The 18942-nt window shown below is 42.0% G+C and overlaps 6 protein-coding genes across 6 annotated transcripts; 2 read left to right on the forward strand and 4 right to left on the reverse strand.

Moving 5' to 3' along the window:
* Nucleotides 1–356: 356 nt before the first annotated feature.
* On the reverse strand, nucleotides 357–2074 carry Bfra_010825 (putative amino acid protein; the record flags this gene model as incomplete). Its single annotated transcript, XM_037341157.1, has 3 exons — nucleotides 357–391; nucleotides 441–1605; nucleotides 1739–2074. The coding sequence occupies 3 exons, from the start codon at nucleotides 2072–2074 to the stop codon at nucleotides 357–359; spliced, it is 1536 nt and encodes a 511-aa protein (XP_037188576.1).
* A 2090-nt stretch (nucleotides 2075–4164) lies between these two features.
* Bfra_010826 (uncharacterized protein) lies at nucleotides 4165–5436 on the forward strand (the record flags this gene model as incomplete). Its single annotated transcript, XM_037341158.1, has 1 exon — nucleotides 4165–5436. The coding sequence occupies one exon, from the start codon at nucleotides 4165–4167 to the stop codon at nucleotides 5434–5436; it is 1272 nt and encodes a 423-aa protein (XP_037188577.1).
* A 1425-nt stretch (nucleotides 5437–6861) lies between these two features.
* On the reverse strand, nucleotides 6862–7239 carry Bfra_010827 (uncharacterized protein; the record flags this gene model as incomplete). Its single annotated transcript, XM_037341159.1, has 2 exons — nucleotides 6862–7050; nucleotides 7102–7239. 2 exons carry the CDS (start codon nucleotides 7237–7239, stop codon nucleotides 6862–6864), a joined length of 327 nt encoding a protein of 108 aa, XP_037188578.1.
* A 1955-nt stretch (nucleotides 7240–9194) lies between these two features.
* Nucleotides 9195–10698, reverse strand: Bfra_010828 (putative ap-1 complex subunit mu-1 protein; the record flags this gene model as incomplete). The annotated part of the gene is made up of 4 exons (XM_037341160.1): nucleotides 9195–9275; nucleotides 9329–10420; nucleotides 10473–10601; nucleotides 10660–10698. 4 exons carry the CDS (start codon nucleotides 10696–10698, stop codon nucleotides 9195–9197), a joined length of 1341 nt encoding a protein of 446 aa, XP_037188579.1.
* Nucleotides 10699–12207: 1509 nt separating this feature from the next.
* On the forward strand, nucleotides 12208–13980 carry Bfra_010829 (putative transcription factor opi1 protein; the record flags this gene model as incomplete). The annotated part of the gene is made up of 2 exons (XM_037341161.1): nucleotides 12208–12607; nucleotides 12659–13980. The coding sequence occupies 2 exons, from the start codon at nucleotides 12208–12210 to the stop codon at nucleotides 13978–13980; spliced, it is 1722 nt and encodes a 573-aa protein (XP_037188580.1).
* Nucleotides 13981–15319: 1339 nt separating this feature from the next.
* Nucleotides 15320–18920, reverse strand: Bfra_010830 (uncharacterized protein; the record flags this gene model as incomplete). The annotated part of the gene is made up of 7 exons (XM_037341162.1): nucleotides 15320–16420; nucleotides 16961–17345; nucleotides 17401–17657; nucleotides 17701–17836; nucleotides 17887–17934; nucleotides 17991–18431; nucleotides 18505–18920. 7 exons carry the CDS (start codon nucleotides 18918–18920, stop codon nucleotides 15320–15322), a joined length of 2784 nt encoding a protein of 927 aa, XP_037188581.1.
* Nucleotides 18921–18942: the final 22 nt, after the last annotated feature.

Genomic DNA, 18942 nt, shown 5'->3' on the forward strand with positions numbered 1-18942 from the left:
ACATCTAAAGGACAAAAGGAATGCTATAGCTTCCCTAAATATTTAGCTGGTTTTTCTAGACAATAAAGCTCTGGACTCCATTGTCAAATTCCCAGTGAATATGAACCTAATAAGCGAGAGAGAATTGTTATTGTGAGAAGTGTGCACAATGGATATCAAAGGTGAAGTGATACTGGAAGACATGGGGACTTTCGCTTGGAAACATCAGCAATATTATTGGGTAGATATAAAGCTCATTTATTATATAGGTAAGATATTATATGCAAAGCGACTAGCTATGTACATAGGAAAGTTCTAAGAAAACAAGAACTAAAATAAAAATAGATTTTAAATCAGTGCACGTCGTGAATAAAGTCTCACAACCCATCTGAAGCTGGTGGTCCTGTGTACACTATGCTCCGTTAGTAAAAGTCAAGCTCGAATCTCAAAGCAGAACTCACCTTTCCTAGCATAAGCAGCATACCAAACTGCCGCTATTGCCATAAATCCCACTAATACTACACTTGCATAATTCATCGACACCTCTGTAACAGGTAATGCCGTAGGCATACTGAATAAAACCACCTCAAAGGTAATCCATACCAAGGCCACCACGTTTACAGTTGTTCCGACCATATGCCCACAATTCCATCGTGCGTGAGATACTTCTTGTCTCCTATTCCATAGTAATGATAAACCAATTGGGATAGCGTACGAAATTGAAAGTGCTATAACGCCTACTGAAACAAAAGCAGTGAAGGCACTACTACTGCCGAGGTTGATAAGACCTAGGAGCATTTGAACAATAGTGACGAATATGAGAGCATTTACTGGCACGCCTAAAGATTTGTTGACAATTGAGAAAATTTTAGAGCCGGGGATTGCTTGGTCGCGAGCGAATGCCCAGGTGCAGCGTGATGCGGCCGTTGTGATACTAATTGAGCAGAACATAGTAACGCCAAGTACCAAGAATGTAAGGCCTAGGCCACCTCCGGGAGAGCCCATGACTCTGTGAAAGATGTAAGGGATTGCTTGGCCATTGGGTGCACCGATGACGTCAGCGAGAGGTGGCATCGTTACACAGATAGGGATGATAAAGAACAGACCAGCTATTCCACCAACAGGAACACATAGTGCTATTGCTTTTGGGACTTTGATCGTGGGGTTGGAAACCTCTTCTGCCATTGATGAGATCATGCCAATTGCAGAGAAGGTATACGCGGCTGGTAAAAGACCGATGAAGAAAGTGAAGCCTCCCCATCCAGCGAAATAGGTATCGTAATTTCCAAGAGAATAGCTAGCACTATGTCGACCTTCCTTCGCTGAGACTGAAAGAGCGATAAGAATGATGAGGATACTAATGGCCGTCCAAGCAGCGCATATTGTATCAACCATAGGTAGGAATCGGTTGCCAAATGTGCATATTACTAATGTGATGAGACAAATGGCATAGAAGATGAGGGTGAGCTGCCAGCTAGATGCAACAAAATCTGGATGATACATGGCAACGGTTGCAGATATCATCGAAGCAAATCCAAAGTTAACGGACAACGTGATTGTCCAATTTCCAATGAGCCATACCCAACCTGTGATGAATGAGAGTATGGTCTTGTGTCTCTTTGCTACCTACAATCATCAAGAATTAGCTTTGATCGAGATTTATGATCCATACTGTATCGTCAAAACTTTGGTAGATATCACTTCATCAACGTCTACAAAACCGGATCGGAGGATTAAGAATAATCAAACACTTCCTCACCTGGAAAGACCAATAGTAAGGTCCAGCCGAGGTTGGATACCTCGAGGCAAGTTCACTCAATGATAAAGCCACACATTCATCTAGAATAAGAACCACAATCCAGCCAACAAATATGGAAAGCTGCCCCCCTCCATATATAGCATTAATCAGCGGGCCGCCTTCTCCATAAGGTATTGCTGCAATTGCAAGCGATTGAAAAAGAAGAGTAAATAATGATCGATTTCGTTGAAGCTCTTCAGTATATCCAAGAGCTTCGAGATTATCCAACTCATTTGAGTCCGGGGGAGAAGTTGTCGAAGAGGTTTTCTTTTCCTCGTCAATCATTGTCGTATTCATTGTCGCGGGAGGTACTTAGAACCCTTAGTACCTGATATTCCCAGGTCAAGAGATTCACGATTTAGTATAAAATACGAAAGAGTGACCGGATCTTATTAGGATGGGTTCATGCGCGATATATAAATTCACCGTCGAGGGCTCCGTAATTGATTGGGAGACATTTGCGGGGGTAATGAGACACAGGGACGACTATACCAAGCACTCGGTATGACCAGCCTTTAGTATAAGTTAGAACCAATGCAGAAGCAATTTCCTGCATTTATTGTACCTTTCTGAGGTAGGCGATAGTGATTCTATGCTGAAATTTTATTGGGCCTGTACGGTTATCATGATGTGATAAGGTTTATCTCCAAGGATGGATTCGATTACACACGAATTCAAGATAGGTAATCTCTTGGTAGATATTCATGCCGCGTGGAATACGTAGGAATGCCATTAATGTAGTATGATCAAACTGGACTCTGTAAATAGTAGCCAGGTCGAATCATGAGAAAGAAGCGGTGGCGACAGTCCTGAACTATCTCGAGTGAAACTTTCTGTCAAGACAAATCCTCTTCTGTCTCCTCAGCCTTTTTCATCGAGTCATTTTATGCCGGTTAAACCTTCTCATGAAGATAATCAATTGGATGTACAAGTACCGCACGCTAATCCACGGATCCTGGCAGGTTAATGGTGGAAAATCGAACTGTTTCTGGCAACGCGGGGAACTTTATATCTTCAGCTGCAGATTGGGTCCGAGCGTAGAGTAGATCAAGGACATGATAGCAAAGCGGTTGAGACAAGAGCTGTTGAGACAAGAGCTGATGAGACAAGAGCTGAAGAAATTCTGTACTCACCAAAAGCAATTAACCAACTTGAATAACATCATTTATTGAGGACTTATAATTGATTCTGTGCCTGAGCCTTGTTTTGTTTGGAACGGATTGCGCTTATCTATTGTATACAAACAAGCATGCTCTCAAATTTTGATGATTTGGTGTGCACAGAAAATCCGTTCAGCTCGAGACAAGCAAGACAGATAATTGGAGGGAGAGAGGGATGACATGCATTGCAGAGAATGGTCTGGCCTAGGTCATCAAAAGATGACATCAATATCGTGATGGAATAAAAAAGGATGCACACGAGTAATACAAATTGTAAAGGATCACGTGGATAACACGTGTCGTCGTGGCAATCGACAACATCATCAGGCTAAATCAGCGCTCAACTGAATCAGAAGGATCTCCAACATATCCAATCTTGTTGTTGACGGTTAAATCCGGAAACTGCAGAGCCGAACACTGAAGACAAAAAGGGAGTTCTCGGATTTTGCCCATTACGCCATCGCTCGCATAATCTCTCGCTTGGCGTCAGCTTTAACTTACACGGTGTGGTTAGTCGAGCATTTACTTTATGCTCAGAAGTATTATTGGCAAGATTTGAGCGCCTACATGCAGACCGATTGCTTCTACTCCTAGATATCCTGTGAAATATCAAGCGTGCATGTACCAATATTGTACAGCGATACAGCCGATTTGCGGGGTCTATCAATCATATTCTAGTCGTTTCGGTGGTCGATAACTGCTCTTGGATTACGAGCGTTGAAGGTAAAGAGTAACTATATATGGCGGCGAGTCTCTTAGACCTGTTATAACTAGGAGCGATGCGAGTTAATATCAAGGCTGATGTCAAGAAACTGAACGAGACGCTTAATAGTCTGGATTTCAGGCTTAAGCCCTGAAAGTCTCTAAAATTATTCGAAAGCTTTTTGTCACTGGTTCATAGCTTAGCTTAGCCTAACGCAGATGCCTAAGGTATCCACGTCTATACGTTTGGCGTTCTTCTTAGTACCATCTTCTCTACTGGTAGAATATCACACATCCAATCTATGTTCTATCTCATGCACCGTGATAATATAACCTACCTTCAACAAACGTTCCGTTGCTATTGTGACAATCTAATCTTGAGAAATATTACGGTTAAAATTGAATGTCCTTCTCGTTGTCGTCTTCGTCTTCATTTTCGCTCTTGTTTTTGCCTTTGTCCCTACCCGTCGTTGTTCTCATCGTTGATATCTTCATTTTTGTGTTATTCAACCTTCGTGCTCAAAGATGGCTGATACATCTCGCCCCTCTTCGACAACCCCAGTGGATGTTTCAACGCCAGAAGGTTTGAGAAAACATATTCGAACCGTTTTTGCGGACTGGCCACTTTTATCCAATGAGCTTTCAAAGATCGCTGATGAGGATCTGAGAGACCCATTTCTAGTCTCTCAATTACCAGGAGAGGCGCAAGTATATTTTGGTTATATGTGCAATACAATTAACGATTCACTTGGTGCTTATCACGATATTCAAGTGAATTTCGATGCAGAATTACAAAATGAGATAGCAGCTCGACAAACACTAGAGTGTCGACCACAAAAACAAGCACAACTGATTGCAAAATTGCAGCTACAGTTGTCCCAGCTCCCTGATTCAACAGCAGAACCAAGACACCTTTATCAACGACGACAAGCATGTCAACCCCCAAAACCATTCAAGGCGGAAACTGCAAGCGCTCTCACACTACGGGACGAGTATTGTGCCTGGAAGCAAGACTTACGAATTTTCTGGGCTGTAGACTCGACCGCTTTCGATAACGAGAGAACGAAGCTTCTTCACATGGTCTCTTTGCTTAAAGGCAATGCACGCCAAGAACAACGCCAAGATATTGATGATATTATTCAAGATAAATCAGCATACACAGCCGCCGAATTGTTCTTCAAGAAGCTCGATAGTCTCTATATTCCAGACGAAAGGGAACGCGAGGCTGCACTTCAATTCGACAAACTCAGGATGAAAGAGAAACAGGATTTTTCGGCGTTCTATACACAATTAGAATACCTCGGTAATGCTTGCTACAAGTCACCCCGAGGAATGGTATTAGCAATGAAACAAAAAGTCACCGACGAATTGCAGCTCATGATCATGACGGACGTCAACCCATGTGCTAACGACGATCTGGATGGTTGGAGAAAGAAATTTCAGATTTGGTACCAGAATTGTCGGGAGCATAAATACTACAATACCTCACCTACTACATCGGTCTATCCTCGCCCATCTGTTGCTCCGGCTCCTGTCAATCCCACTTCCCCTAATGACGCTATCAGACTAAACGCATTCCGTACACAGAATAGAGAACAGCAACGACAAAGAGAACTTCGCTTGGGCCTTTGCCACTACTGCAAGAAATCTGGCCATTCAGTTTGGAATTGCGAGTCAAAAAAGCAGGCTGATGCGCAGAGGTCAGCCAGGGGTTATATACCAGGATTTCAAGGCGGTGGATACAATCAAGTTTCTGGTCGAGGTAATTTTCAGTCGTCTACAAGAAGAGACTACTAGACACCTATGTGAGGTAACCCACCAACTCGGAATTACCAATCCCCTTATTCTAGGCAAATCGTAAACACTTTCCAGGATATATCACAAACGAGTCTCTAGCAACTTCTGAAAGCGTCTCTAACATACCCTATAAAATGTCGTCACGAACCGATTCGACAGGTTCGGGAAAAGCAACGTCTCTGCAGTAAGTTGCACATGGAGGTTATTAGGGCATACAGGATGAATAAAATGTATTGCAGATAGCACAGAGCTATTATAGTTCAGCTTTAAGAATATTAAATCTCGGTTTATTTGAACTGTTATGTTCTTGATATAAAAAGATTTATGATGTAATTAGTTTAATCGATAACGAGTACTTCGAAAAACTGCTCGCATACTGGAATTTTATTGTATAATCTTATATTCTAGTTGCTTGCAAGCCTCTAGTTTCATTTTGTTCTGTCAAAAGAAGACTATCTATTCACGCTGTGCTATGTGGATTATATGGGAGGGAGGAGCTATCACAGAGCATACCGTAGGATCACTTTCGAGCTTCACAACGATCACTGGACCTCGACGATTCTGTCTTTTAAGCAGTTCCCTAATTCCCTGTCTGTCAGTCTACAAAGTCACGGAAATCGTATATCGGCAAGACATAATTGTAACGATATATATGTGTTTCTATTTGGATTAAAGTAGGTATATAATGCTCCAATACCCATCAATAGAAGGAGAGTTAAAGTTCCCACGTTTGCTGCAATAACTCCCTCTATGTACAATTGAATGATTGTATCAAGAACCAGTCATGCGCCTAAGCACCTAGACAAATATGGAAATCGAAATACCATCTCAATTGATTGTATAAAAAAGCCATGCAATAACGAGAAGATGAATGTATGCCCTGTGCACCTAGATCCAAAACTCCGATTCGAGTTCTACCCTACCACCTGATGTCGAGATTCTGTAAGCGAGGTCGAACCGAAAAAGGAAAATACAAATGGAAACCGGTATCTGACGTTCAACATCCAGCCAAAGAAAACAAAGAAAAGATCGAGATCGGTGTTCGAATATAATGAATGGATGCGTGTAATGGACCGCCGTCAAAACCATGCGAAGATAATAAAACTATAAAATATAGAAATAGAAATTGTTGTAAATGAATGTAGCCGTGTCTTTGTTGAGATGAGATTGTGCTGTGGTAGAAGAAAACTGTTAGGTATCAAGAAAGTATCGAAGAGGAAATTGCTTTAAAGAAATCGAATTTGAATGAGAAAGACCATCCGGTTGAGATAAGGGTCTAGTTGACGAGGAGGAGTAGATTGCCGTACTTGATATGGAACGATCAAAACTTACGATATCTGAATCGGAGTTGAACAACAGATGTGCCGTTGAAGCGAGTATCAAATACCATGCCAAGTCACCCACATACCTTTCTAAGCCCACTCCCTAAGCAGGAGCAGGCCATCTCCCCTCTCTCTCATACTGAAAATACCATTCCACTTCCATGTAAATGGCAAACGGATCACGTCCTCTTAGCGTATCTTCGTCCTCTCCAAGATCCATCCAAAGACCACCGATCCTGTTCTTTCCACATTCACCACACGAGGTTGGTCCTGCTTCATTTATTGCCGTACACTATTTGTGACACGTTAGATGGCTGTTCTTGCGCGATGGAGAGGAACTTACACTGTAGTAAGGTGTATTGCCTTCTTTAGTGCCCCTTCTCAACATTCTACAGCGCCACCAATATTTTTTGTCGTCCTCGGGCTGCTGTCCACTCTTGTTGTTCCCCGCGTTACCATTTCTAGTTGTACTTGTAGACATGGTGTACAGTATATCCTTCAACTCCCTTGAAAAAAAGAATAATATCAAAATTTATCGAAGCTTGTTGAGACTTATTGAATCTTCGTGAGATTTGCAAATGCGTAGGACTATCAAAAAGAAACTGTGATTCTTGAAGATATTTATAATGCAAAGTTTGATCGAAGCCGTCTTGATGCTCCAAAAAAAGTATACGAAACGAGGGGGATATCGAAACTATTTATGTCTTTTCTGATCGCTCCAAGAGCTCTCAAAATGCATAGGCATGAGCGTGAAATATAGTAATTGCATGAGTGAGAAGTCATTTGAGGTAGTCTGTGACTTGGGTTGCGTGATGAAAACGTGGAAAGTGTGAGATGGGGAGATGTATAAAAGAGTTGATCGCTTTTAAACCTTTCAAAATGCATACGAATGAGTGTTAAATATGGTATCTGTATGAGTTATAAGTCATTTTTGGGTGGTTATGACTTGATTTGCAAACAGAAAACGTGGACAACATGGAACGGGAAGATATATAAAAGATTTGATCGATTCCAAAGCTCTCAAAATGCATACGAATGAGTATTAAATACAGTATTCGTGTGAGCAGGAAATCATCGTGAGGGATTTATGACTTGATTTTCCAGAGGAAAAACGTGGAAAACATGGGATTGGGAGATGTTTCAAGAGCTTCAAATGATTCTGAGTATATATAGCAGTCATTTGGAATACTCGATGACGAGTTCTGGTGCAATAGATGTGTAAAAATGTTAGATTTACTATTGATATACAGTATACCAAATGATTATGTATCCCCAATGACAAATTTAGTCAGAAGTCCTGTAAAAACCATGGGTTCGCCACTCACCAATAGTATCTTGAATGCTTCCGAGTGTGTATAGCAGTCATTCAAAATCCTCGATACCGAATTCGAGTCAAAAGTCCTGCAAGATCCCAGGTCTACAACTCACGTACAACCTCTCGAATGATTCCTGTTCTATACACCACTTACCCCAAAGCCTCTGCAAGAATTCCTTATATCAACAATATGGTCTAGAGTCTCATTTAATCTAAGCAACTCTTCAACCAAATCACTGTCTCTCAAGATAATTCCAGCATACGTAAATGATCTCCAGAACCTATATCATATACCAAAATCCCAATGCACAACTCCAAGGAATCAAACACAAAAGCCTATTTCGAAACTCAAAACAACATTCTTCTAATACAACAGGCTCTCATACCTTCAATGATTATTCTCAAATACACAAAACCATAATCCCAAATCTTAATCTCAATCTCAATCTCATATTACTACATCTCAAAAATTAAAACAAGAATCCAATGATCCCATCTACTTCTTTACCTCTAAATCCCCAACAAACCAATCTCAAAACCAGCCCCCCTCCCCCAAAATAATAAAAACATATCAAAAACCACAACCCTAAAATTCACACACACACACACACACACACACAAACGACCCAGCAACTTTCATTAGGTATATCATAAACTTCAAATTGAAACTCACATATACGAGTATTTGAACGAGTAATCTATAACATGTTTTCTTAAACTATTGTAAGTCTGCAACTCACATACTCGCTGAATCATGACACTTGCATGTAGAGACCGCTTCATATCACATCCACCACCTAGGTATCAATGGAATGGTATACGATGCAGCGAACAACAACTTCATCATGATTTGAACAAGCATTCTAATAGCCTTGACTGTTATGCAAGAGAATAAAGAAAGTTCATAAAATTATCAAGATTTGATCGGGCCAAGATATGGCGAAAAAAAGTAGTATTTATTTCATCAATAACAAGTCCAACCCCGAACCATAGCACTGGCGCCTGATAATGCAGAATTGCTACACTCCTCCCTATCTCCCAATCTATCTATCTTATCTTTTCCATTCCGAGTATAATTTTTCGATTGTGGATATATCGATGCAAAAGTGATCTCAGTAGTCTTAGCTTACATCGGGAAGTCTGACTGCTATATCACCTGATTGGGTAATGTAGCGAACCCAGGGGAGGGATGGGTATTGTAACTATCGAAAATATTAGACAAGAACTTAGTCAAAAAATGAAAAGGAGAACTAACCTTTGGCTCAATGATCTTCAGGTACCTGACTTGAATACCACTTGTTGTAAAATAAGGAATCTCAAATTTCACACTGATTGGTCTCTTTGCCCCTTTACCCCCAACACCACCCATACTTCCGCCAAATCCTCCTGTCATTCCACCTCCATGTTCATCATCACCCTTCACACTCGGTAATCCTAACTCCGCTCTCATGAGGAATTCTTTACTACCTCCAAATTGTTTGATTTTCCATACTATCGCCGACTTTTCTGGTGCGTAATGTACCGATCCAATATTTGTGCGGAAACGTGGGGAATCGGCATCTTCTGGAACTGGAACTGTGATCTCGACGTTGTTGGCTGTGCTACGACGTTTAAATTGCGCTTTCGCTTTCAACATATATTCGATTCTTGATCCAGAATGCGATTCCACGATACATTCAACCCAGATCAATGGTTTGACTTGAGTATTTAGACGGTATGACATCAATTCGAATTCTCCATCGGGTGGAATAAAGGAGATAGTTCTATCGTTCTCAAATCGCGAAAGACGGACACATTGATGGAATTTCACATCTTCCATCTCGATGGCCTTTCCTCGAGTTGCGCGTCCAGTCGTTTCAAACATTACTTTATCGTTAAGACCTAATCGCAGTTCTGGCATACCAGACAGGTAACACTTCATCTTTATGGCGCCTAAAATCTCGGACCTCAACACATTTCCATTCGAGGATACCAGTAAATTGAGCGATTCAACCACGTCAAGGAAAACTTCATTCTTCCTGTACCGGATTCCTTCTGATCTCCATGATACTGCGTTCGTAACCGCTATAGGTGGACGGGCTTGGATCTCTAATTTATGTGATTCTTGTGTAATGTATTCTTGGAGGATTTTCGATTCGGTGGTTTGTGGATATCCAAAGTCCATCATCTCGTCCAAGAGTTCATAAATGATGACGAAGTTGTCTCGGATGGATTCTTCCTCAAGCTCTTTGAAGTATTCGGTGAAGACTTCGACTATCTTGTGTAGGAAAAGGAGGATTTCGGCGGCATTTGTATTGCGTTTAGTGAGGGCTAGGAGGTAGAGGTTATTATGGCGGATGTATAGATACTTGGTACAAGTTAAAAACTGCGATCGCAAATAGAAAGGGGTGATGATGTACATTTATTCCTTCGTCTGAGAAACATGGTGGAACTGCGGAACTCTCTTCTTCTGCTTCGCTCAAAAGTATTGGAAACTTTTCAACCGCGGACATAGGAATATCTCCTCTATAATTTCGGGCAAGGAGAGTCTGTAGTATTGCGTCAACATGATTCAGAAGTAAAGGCAGTAGAAAGTATTGTTTATACCTTGCCCTTTAAATCGAGAAAGAAGACAGCAGATGCCATATTTGCCAGATAATCAAAGAAAGAAAGGAGACGATAGTATTGAAGGATGGAGAGTATGTGCCAAGTTGGCTTGTATTATATCTTCAAGGAAATTGTTATCATTCGTGAATTTGGTCTGAATTCCTCTTGATATTTTGAATTGGGATTGATGAATTAGTTGCCTTGTAGGTGTTGTTCACTTGAATAATAGTAATAGCAGCCCCACGTTCAAGCTTCCCCCTTCGGATTGATAGATCTCCAGGTCCCAAACTAGTGAGTCTCGGCGGTCAACATCGGATTCCCTTACTAAGGACGGGACTAAACTTAAAATGTACTAGCCTCAGAACGGCAGAATCTTCGAAGCTTAAATATCTTTCACTTTGGAGAAAAACTTCTTCTTTTTTCTTCAACGCGCCCTTTTAGACAGTGCAACTCAATCACATAAATATAACTTGTGTCAACATTCTGTTGATACTTATCTTGTTTCCCATTGATGTAGTTAGCGATTTCGCGGCGCGGAGACCAATACCAACGGTACCATAAGAGCTGGCCGGGCATTGTCTTTTTGGACAACAGGTTGCCTGGGCGGCGTCAGAGGGACCACACATATGAAGTTGAAAGAGAAGTGGTTGTTTTGTGGCAAGATACAGTACAAAATTCAAAAGCCATGACGGCGATTTCAACCACGTTCACTCGCTTGTTCATGCGTGATATGTGTGTGATGTGTGATATTTGCTTATGATTGAAGTTATTGAAGTTATTGATACTGGGCTGAGTGCATCTCCATGCGACATGCATATGCCAAACAACCGCAGTGTGAGATGACTTGCGGAATGCGGGAAGAATACATTCCTTCGCTATCATGATAACCTCCTGAAACCAATGGTGATATACTCTGATACCAAACGTCTTCGAGACCAACACCATTCCGCTGATCAATTGGCCATATATATCAGAAAGACCATCCATCAATCGTTTGACCCGAATTTTCCCAAAGCATCAACATCAAAATTTCAGTCTTCATAGAGATACTCATAAGATTAATTCCGACACGCCACCATGAATTCGCCTTTACCGAACCAGCCAAAAGCAAGCAAGATGGTCACATGTGAATGCTTTTTCTACGAGTACCTACATCATCCCCGAACTTCATACGATTGTTTTGCGCCATGTAAATCTGGGATCATATACAACTAAAGAGAAAAGGGGAGAAAAGAGGAAAGAGAAACAGAAAGAGAATATACCCTTCAACGGGATTTGGAGTTTTGGTTATTTTTCGAGTTCGAGGAAATCATTTTGTTTTATTTGTTTCTATCAAAGTACTCTCTTACAATATTTGAAGATCATCGTATCACAAGCAAAAAAATTCCCAGAATATTCACCAATTCAACGAGTACAAACCCTTTGGAACCGCGACCAATTTTGTTCTTCTTTCAGCAGTACACATATGCCAAGTGTTAATGGTATAGTCTCATTACTTACAATCAATTTTCAACAATTTTCATATAGCCGTCGGCGTTTGTTATCGAAATGGAACACGATCACATGTTAAGGGAATGCCCCCCATCCTACGCATCTCACGACCCTCAAACCATAAGTTTGCCTTCTGTACCCACAGCAGACCCCCCACCGATTCATCATGAACGAGTCTTGCCCCCTCTACCTCCTATGTCTACAGAATCAAAATATCGGCAAGAACCAGTCGCAGAAGTACCATTGACATGGCCGTCCTCAAATCCTTTAACCGCATATTATCAGCCGGGCCCCTCACAGCTATCTCCAAAAACAACGACTAGAAGAAGTACAGATTCGCCGAACGGTATGGACTTAGATTTATCAGACAACAGAGCAAGGAGGGGGGGAAGTGTCCTATCTATAGACGATCCCGATGTGCGACTTGCTGCTGAAGCATTGGGAGATCTTCGCGCCGGTATGTTTTGCAAAGAATTTTTGGAAGAATTCTATACTAATTTTGTTGCAGATTTCATACAGTCTTCCCCCCGTCAGCGTACTGCTCCCTCTTCACACTCACCTCGATTTCGACAAGGTGGTTCTACACAACCAGAACCCCTCCTTTCACTTCTCACAACATCCCACCCCCTCATTGGCAATGCGATAGGTGGATCACTATCCGCATACTCGGCTTCCAAAAATTATAGTCCGCGTTTCAAGTCTAGTGCAGAATACGTGGAAAGAAGGATTACTCCGGTTGTCAATACAATTAATTCTGTCAACCGTATTACTGGAGTGGAAGGGGGTGTGCGTTGGTTCCTTGGTGGTCGCCGGCCGAGCCATCATGGACCGTCCGACACCGAATCCGATTCCCCTTCTCATAAGCGACGGAAAGTCAATACCTCCTCTCCGGCCGACCTCGAAGGTCAGCCCATGCAGTTTGAAGTACAATTTGATCAACAGCGCCGCCGTCGGCCTAGCCAGGCTTCTACAACAGACAGCCTCCCTGCGTATGATGATCAACGTAGTCCTAGCTACGAAGCTTCACAGCAAGCGTTAGTACCATCAAACCGAAGATCTGAAGAATCTGCATCTCCTGGGAGCTCATGGCAATCTCGTCTCGTCCTTTCGACCTCGGGACTTAGTGTCGCAATGTCGGAAGAGTCGCTCCGAAGTCTAAAATACTGCCTCAGTTGGATTCGCTGGGCAAATGAGCACATAGGGAAACTCATTGTGGCATTGACATCAGTCTTGGAACAATACGACAATTCTGGAACCATTGCTGACACCCCCTACTCCGAAAAGGGAGCTGACAACAATCAACGTCAAATAGTGCTTCACACAGATGATCAACGCTCAGCCTTGACTGCAAAGATTGCGCAGTTGAATAAGGATGTCTTGAAGACTTTGAAAGAGGTGGTAGATATTGTCTCTAAATATGCTGGTGGTGCACTTCCCGAAAACGCAAGAGATCTCGTACGCAAGCACTTGACATCCCTGCCACGACGATTTCAAATCGCAAATTCCGTTTCAAATGGTGAAAGCAAAAGTCATCGGGATGGAGATAGTGATGCCAAGGAAGGCGCACAAAGAGTCATGGTATTGGCAAAAGAGGGTTTGGACATGATGACTCAAGTATCAGGAGTTTTGGACGGAACAATAGTCAGTGCAGAAGAATGGTGCGAAAAATTAGGGAGAAAGAAAAGGGAAGAAAGGGAGACAAACACTCCACATGATAAAAAAACGATGAATGGTGGAAGAAATGGAAGGGACGAAGTTTTACCAGTTGTTGGCGGTGATGTCAAAATGGGGTATACAGGATTTGGTGAGGAGAGACCTACACTTGTTTGAGTTTGGGATTTAGTATTATCACTCTTTTGGTCTGGACATTCTTTGAGTATGCGCATATGGCTATAAGTGGTGGAGTATTTAGGGTATGGAATTGGAAAGTTTTAAAGCTTGGCGTATTGGAATCTGACGGTACAAAGGGCGTCAGGTTGTGGAAGAGGAGAATTGGGAAATCAGTGAGGATTATATCTCTGCGTATACGGTTCACAGAAGGAATTGATACTCGTGACAGAGATTGATACTACAGAAGGGTTTGTGAAACTTTGTTGTTTGCACTCGGAATGAGCGATATTTATCGATATAAAGGAATGAACATGTTCTAGATTTCCGTTGCAATGTTGGCTTGGACCTCTTACTGCATGTGTGAATATGATCCGTCTGAGCGGGCTGATGGAGCTATCTATTAGCCTAGATACTTAGTTGGTATCACGCGTTTGGTTTCGTACAGATCTCTACCTATGTATCTCTTGTATTCTCTGATACCATTCTTCTTCCCAAGTGAAATGAGAATACATTCTATATGAAAATGAGGATAAGGAGGTAGAAAGTAGTGACATACTCCACTTTTGCTTTTATAGTAAGATACCAAATGGATATCCAGGTATCTGTAGGATGTAGTTGTCTTATAGAATTGGATGATGAAGATCTTTCATTGTCCATTGAAGATTAAGAAAGAGCAGGAATGAGAGTGAGAGGTTGCTTGATTAATTATTTGGTTGGATTTGTTTTTTTATGAATCTAGATATCTATACATCTATCTACCCATCTTCCTAGGCTAGGCAGGGCATATAGTAGATGCTAAAGCTACCTATGGTATTTGGTGGTTAGTTGGTTGATTGTTTAAGTAATTACATGAATACCTGTGATGATTAATCAATCTTTCTTTCTGAAATATCTTGCGATTGAGATTTTGATTCGAATTTGAAGGTGTGTGGATCCTGGGATCGGTTTTAGGCGTACCAAGTCAGTTCGAGGAAAGGCGTAGAAGGTTTTACTTGTCATATGGGTGATGTTGGGGTATTGTAGGTTGAAAGGTTGAGAGTTGAGAGGAGTGTACATGGAGTGGAGTGAGAGTCTTGAATGAATGAGGGAATGGAGATAGGTGTGGTTGTTGTTGATGGGGTGAGGATGGGGACGAGAGATGGAGAATGATTGGATGGAGATGATAAGATGTGAGAAACATATTGAATGTTTGGAGGATGGATAGATGTAGATACTTTCAAGGGGTGGTGATACATACCTACCTACCTACCTACCTACCTACTCTGAATGATTGCGTAGTCCCCAGATACATCAATCAACCCAATTTCCAACAAAAGTATGAACCAAACCTACACAAATCTCACGAACTCTGCGTAAGCGGTCTTGTTATTTTCGAAGGACGAGACCTCGGTACAGGATGTGTCGAACCAGGATTAATCTGTAGAGATAATGGTAAGATATTCGGTGTTAAGCGAGTCTGAGAAGTCACATCTCGTGATTCGTCTGTGTATGAGACGGGTTGGGAAGGGTTAGGTGGTGTGGAGTGATGTACTGTTAATGTGTCGTGAGATGTGGTGATTGTTGGATTTAGGGTTGGTCCTCGATGGTTTCTGGTTTCTTGGGGAGATGGGGTGGGGGTTCTTTGGGTTTGGCTGGGGGGTTGTTGGTGAGATGTTGCACGTGGTTGTATTGGATTGTGGGGATTTGGACCATTTGGCTGACGCTGAGGTTTGGGTTTGAATGGATAAGCTGGAACGTTAGAGAGAAGTTCGAAAGATGGAAGTGCAAGTCCCGATGAAGCTATCCGAGAATCTTGATCATGAATCTCAAAATCTCTCAATTCGGTCCCCTCCTCTGCAACTTGTGGATCTTGGGTTGGAACTCCTCGATGATTTCGTATACCATGATTTCCAACCTCATCTCCCCCACCCGGAGATTTCGACCCATCGCTCCTCGGCGTCTCTATCAACCACCTCAAACATTTCTTTACTCTCCCCTCTTCCCTTCCCCACAATCCTCTTACATGTACTCTATTGACTCCCTGCAACCCAGCCTCCGCTTCATCAACTCCCAGCTCCCCGAAACTTTCTCTGATGAAAAGTATAAAACGTGATAGACACCATAGAATAATGATAACACCGATAGTTATATACGAGCCCGCGATGAAATTCGAAGGTATAACGCGTTTGTCTATAACGGAATAGATGAGGATTACTGTGCCTGTGATGAGGAAGACTGTGAAGAGTGTTAGAGGGAGGAGACGATTGGTGAAGGCTCGGAGCATGTAGAAGCGAGGGGGACGCATGAGAGACGTGGCTGTGGTAGAGGGTGAATGGTTATTTGCGGGGTTACCTGCAGATTGTCGGGTGGAGGATGGTGAGTTGTGGTTTGGGGAAGTCATGTTGAAAGGTATTTGCTGATGTTCTGGTGGAGTCGATGGGAATGATGAATGGGCTTGTGGCTATTTTTGATAAGTGGTCACTGCAAGATCTTTGTTTACATGCATGTTTGAAGAGTTTATTATCAACTTCTCGAGAAGAAGATGTTGGCCGATGGTTCTAGTCCGATCGTTTAAAAAGTCTTGTTTTTCTCATGTTGCACGAACAATCGAGACTCGAGGATTGTGGAACCCCGTAGCAAATGTGATTTATCCCCATAAGTAGATCATGACTCTCGATGTTAGAATCAAGTTGATCACCAGGCCTATATCCAATGGATGAGGTTATATCAGAGTTATATATTCGTTGGTAAAGGCACACTGGAACATTGGCGCCCCATCATCCAAGCTCAGAGCAAATACTGTGTATTGAATATAAGAGGATATGTCGAAAATGTTGGACTCATTGTTTTTCCTTTGAAATGGCTAATTGTTATTTGATTCTTTTGGAGTAATCTATAGATCGTGATAATAGCTACGTGTTTTAACCCATTGAACAAGACAATCATTGCATCTTGGATGATAACACTCTGGACAATTTATAATTTGAGTTGTCATCCCTACGGGTGTGTAGCCTCCATTATAATCTCGACACCAGCAACAGGACCACGTATAGACATCGCCTTTCCGCGATACTGAAGCTGCTGCATATGGTCGAGCTGAAAGCCTCACATCAGGTTTTGACTCGCTTCGTTGCAGCGCTAGGGCAGGTTTAGATTGTATCGTTGGAAGCTCTGTATCATTCTTTTGTGGTTTCAGAGGCTCCGCAGATTGAGCAGTCGGATATTGAAGATTTAGTCGATAGACGCACCGAGCAAAAGTTGCATTATTAATAGCCTCAGATACTTTTGTCTCGTGCTGTTCCGTAGCCACTTGCGACACAGGAGCATAAGATTTCTCAATCTTTTTGGCAACGTCAGGTTCAAGTATCTCTTTCTGACATGATTGACTTTGTAAATTAGCTGACTTCAGGTGAACTTTGGGGTATGACAGGATTTACGAACCATTTTCTCCATGTGGAATGGGTCATATTGATCAGGGCGCCCGAACAATTGGTGTCAGGACATCTGTTTGTTAGTTTGTTATTGTAGTCAAGCACCATGGCCATTTCTATATGGCATCCTGGCTTAATGATACGCGACCAGGTATCGGCCGTCAGAGCAGATTTTTCTGATTTGTTCGCGAGTAGATATGACCCTCGTTCTACCCAGGGTTGCCCTACTGTATCAGAGAATGACTGACATAAAAATGCCTGGAAGACCTATATCCTCAATAAAAGTTGAGTTTGGTAAGGATATACATACTTGAAAGTTATTAAAAACATCAATCTGAAGAACTCTTGGAGGACGGCCAAGTGCATCATGAAAAGTTATGTGATACATCGCAAGTAAGGTGGGTGTCAAGGGTCTCGACAGCTTCAGCCTATTGGCGAGATATAAACTACACAGAATCAATATTTGATACTTCATGTGAGAGAATCGGAATCGTACCATAGATTGCGTAGGAACATTCCTGCATATAGAGGAATGCTATAATATCTGCGGGGTTCAACATCAGATTGTAGGATATTATAAAGAATACCAGAAAGACTTACATTTTTCGTAATGATTGTTTGATCTCCTCGTCGCTCGCTTCAAGTGGATCTCCGTTCATTGCCCGAAACGAAAACTTGCTTGCAGGAAGTGAATCGGCATTACATGCCATTCGTGAGCAACTGTCAATGATGGGTATTTGAGGATTATTGGACGTTGATCCAAGCGTATTAGTGATGTGCTCTTTTATATTGTGAACGGCAGCATCCAAAGCACCATTATTCTCAGACTTGGAGTCATCCATCTTGAGCAATTGCAACAATATAATGATTTCCTCTGCTTTAGAACGTAGTTCTTTTTGCTGCCTCCTCCCTTCGCTTCGTATCGTAGATATTTCGCTGCGCACAGGATTGACCATTACTTCTAGAGCTGAAATCACCTGGGGGGTAAGAGTATTGATAAATAGTTGTTTCAGTTCGTCTGGAAGAGTAAGGACGAATTCCCTTCAAGTAATCATGAATTAGTAATTGTATGAGTGTTGCAAATAGTGTTGAGGTTTTGAGAAAGAACACTCACAATGTAAATCTATTTAAAAGATTGTCGAGCGTGAATAAATACTCCTTAATTTCCTTCTTCAGTTTGTGATGGGAATGCTTGAAAGTCCATAACATCTTTCGGGGTATGTTTTTCCACCAGCCGGGTGTGGCATTGCTACCTAAGTGTGGTTCAAATTTCTTCATGATGTTGAGAAAACGCTCCAAAGGCGGACGAATATTCTCAGCCTGTTTACGAATCTCATCTCCATACGAAGGATGTTGCCCTAATGTAGCGAAGACGTGTAGGTTCTTTAATGTGAGATTAACATTCTCAAGAAAGACAGCCATTTTGCGATACTCATCAGGGGCCCCACTTCCATCATCAAGGGCTTTTACAACCTTGACAATCAAAGATATTGCCTGCGCAATATCCCCAGCAGACCATCCAAATGACATGGTGGGCTATTGACGTGATAAA

The sequence above is a fragment of the Botrytis fragariae genome (genome assembly GCF_013461495.1).
Source record: "Botrytis fragariae strain BVB16 chromosome Unknown tig00000223, whole genome shotgun sequence".
Taxonomy (NCBI): Eukaryota; Fungi; Ascomycota; class Leotiomycetes; order Helotiales; family Sclerotiniaceae; genus Botrytis; species Botrytis fragariae.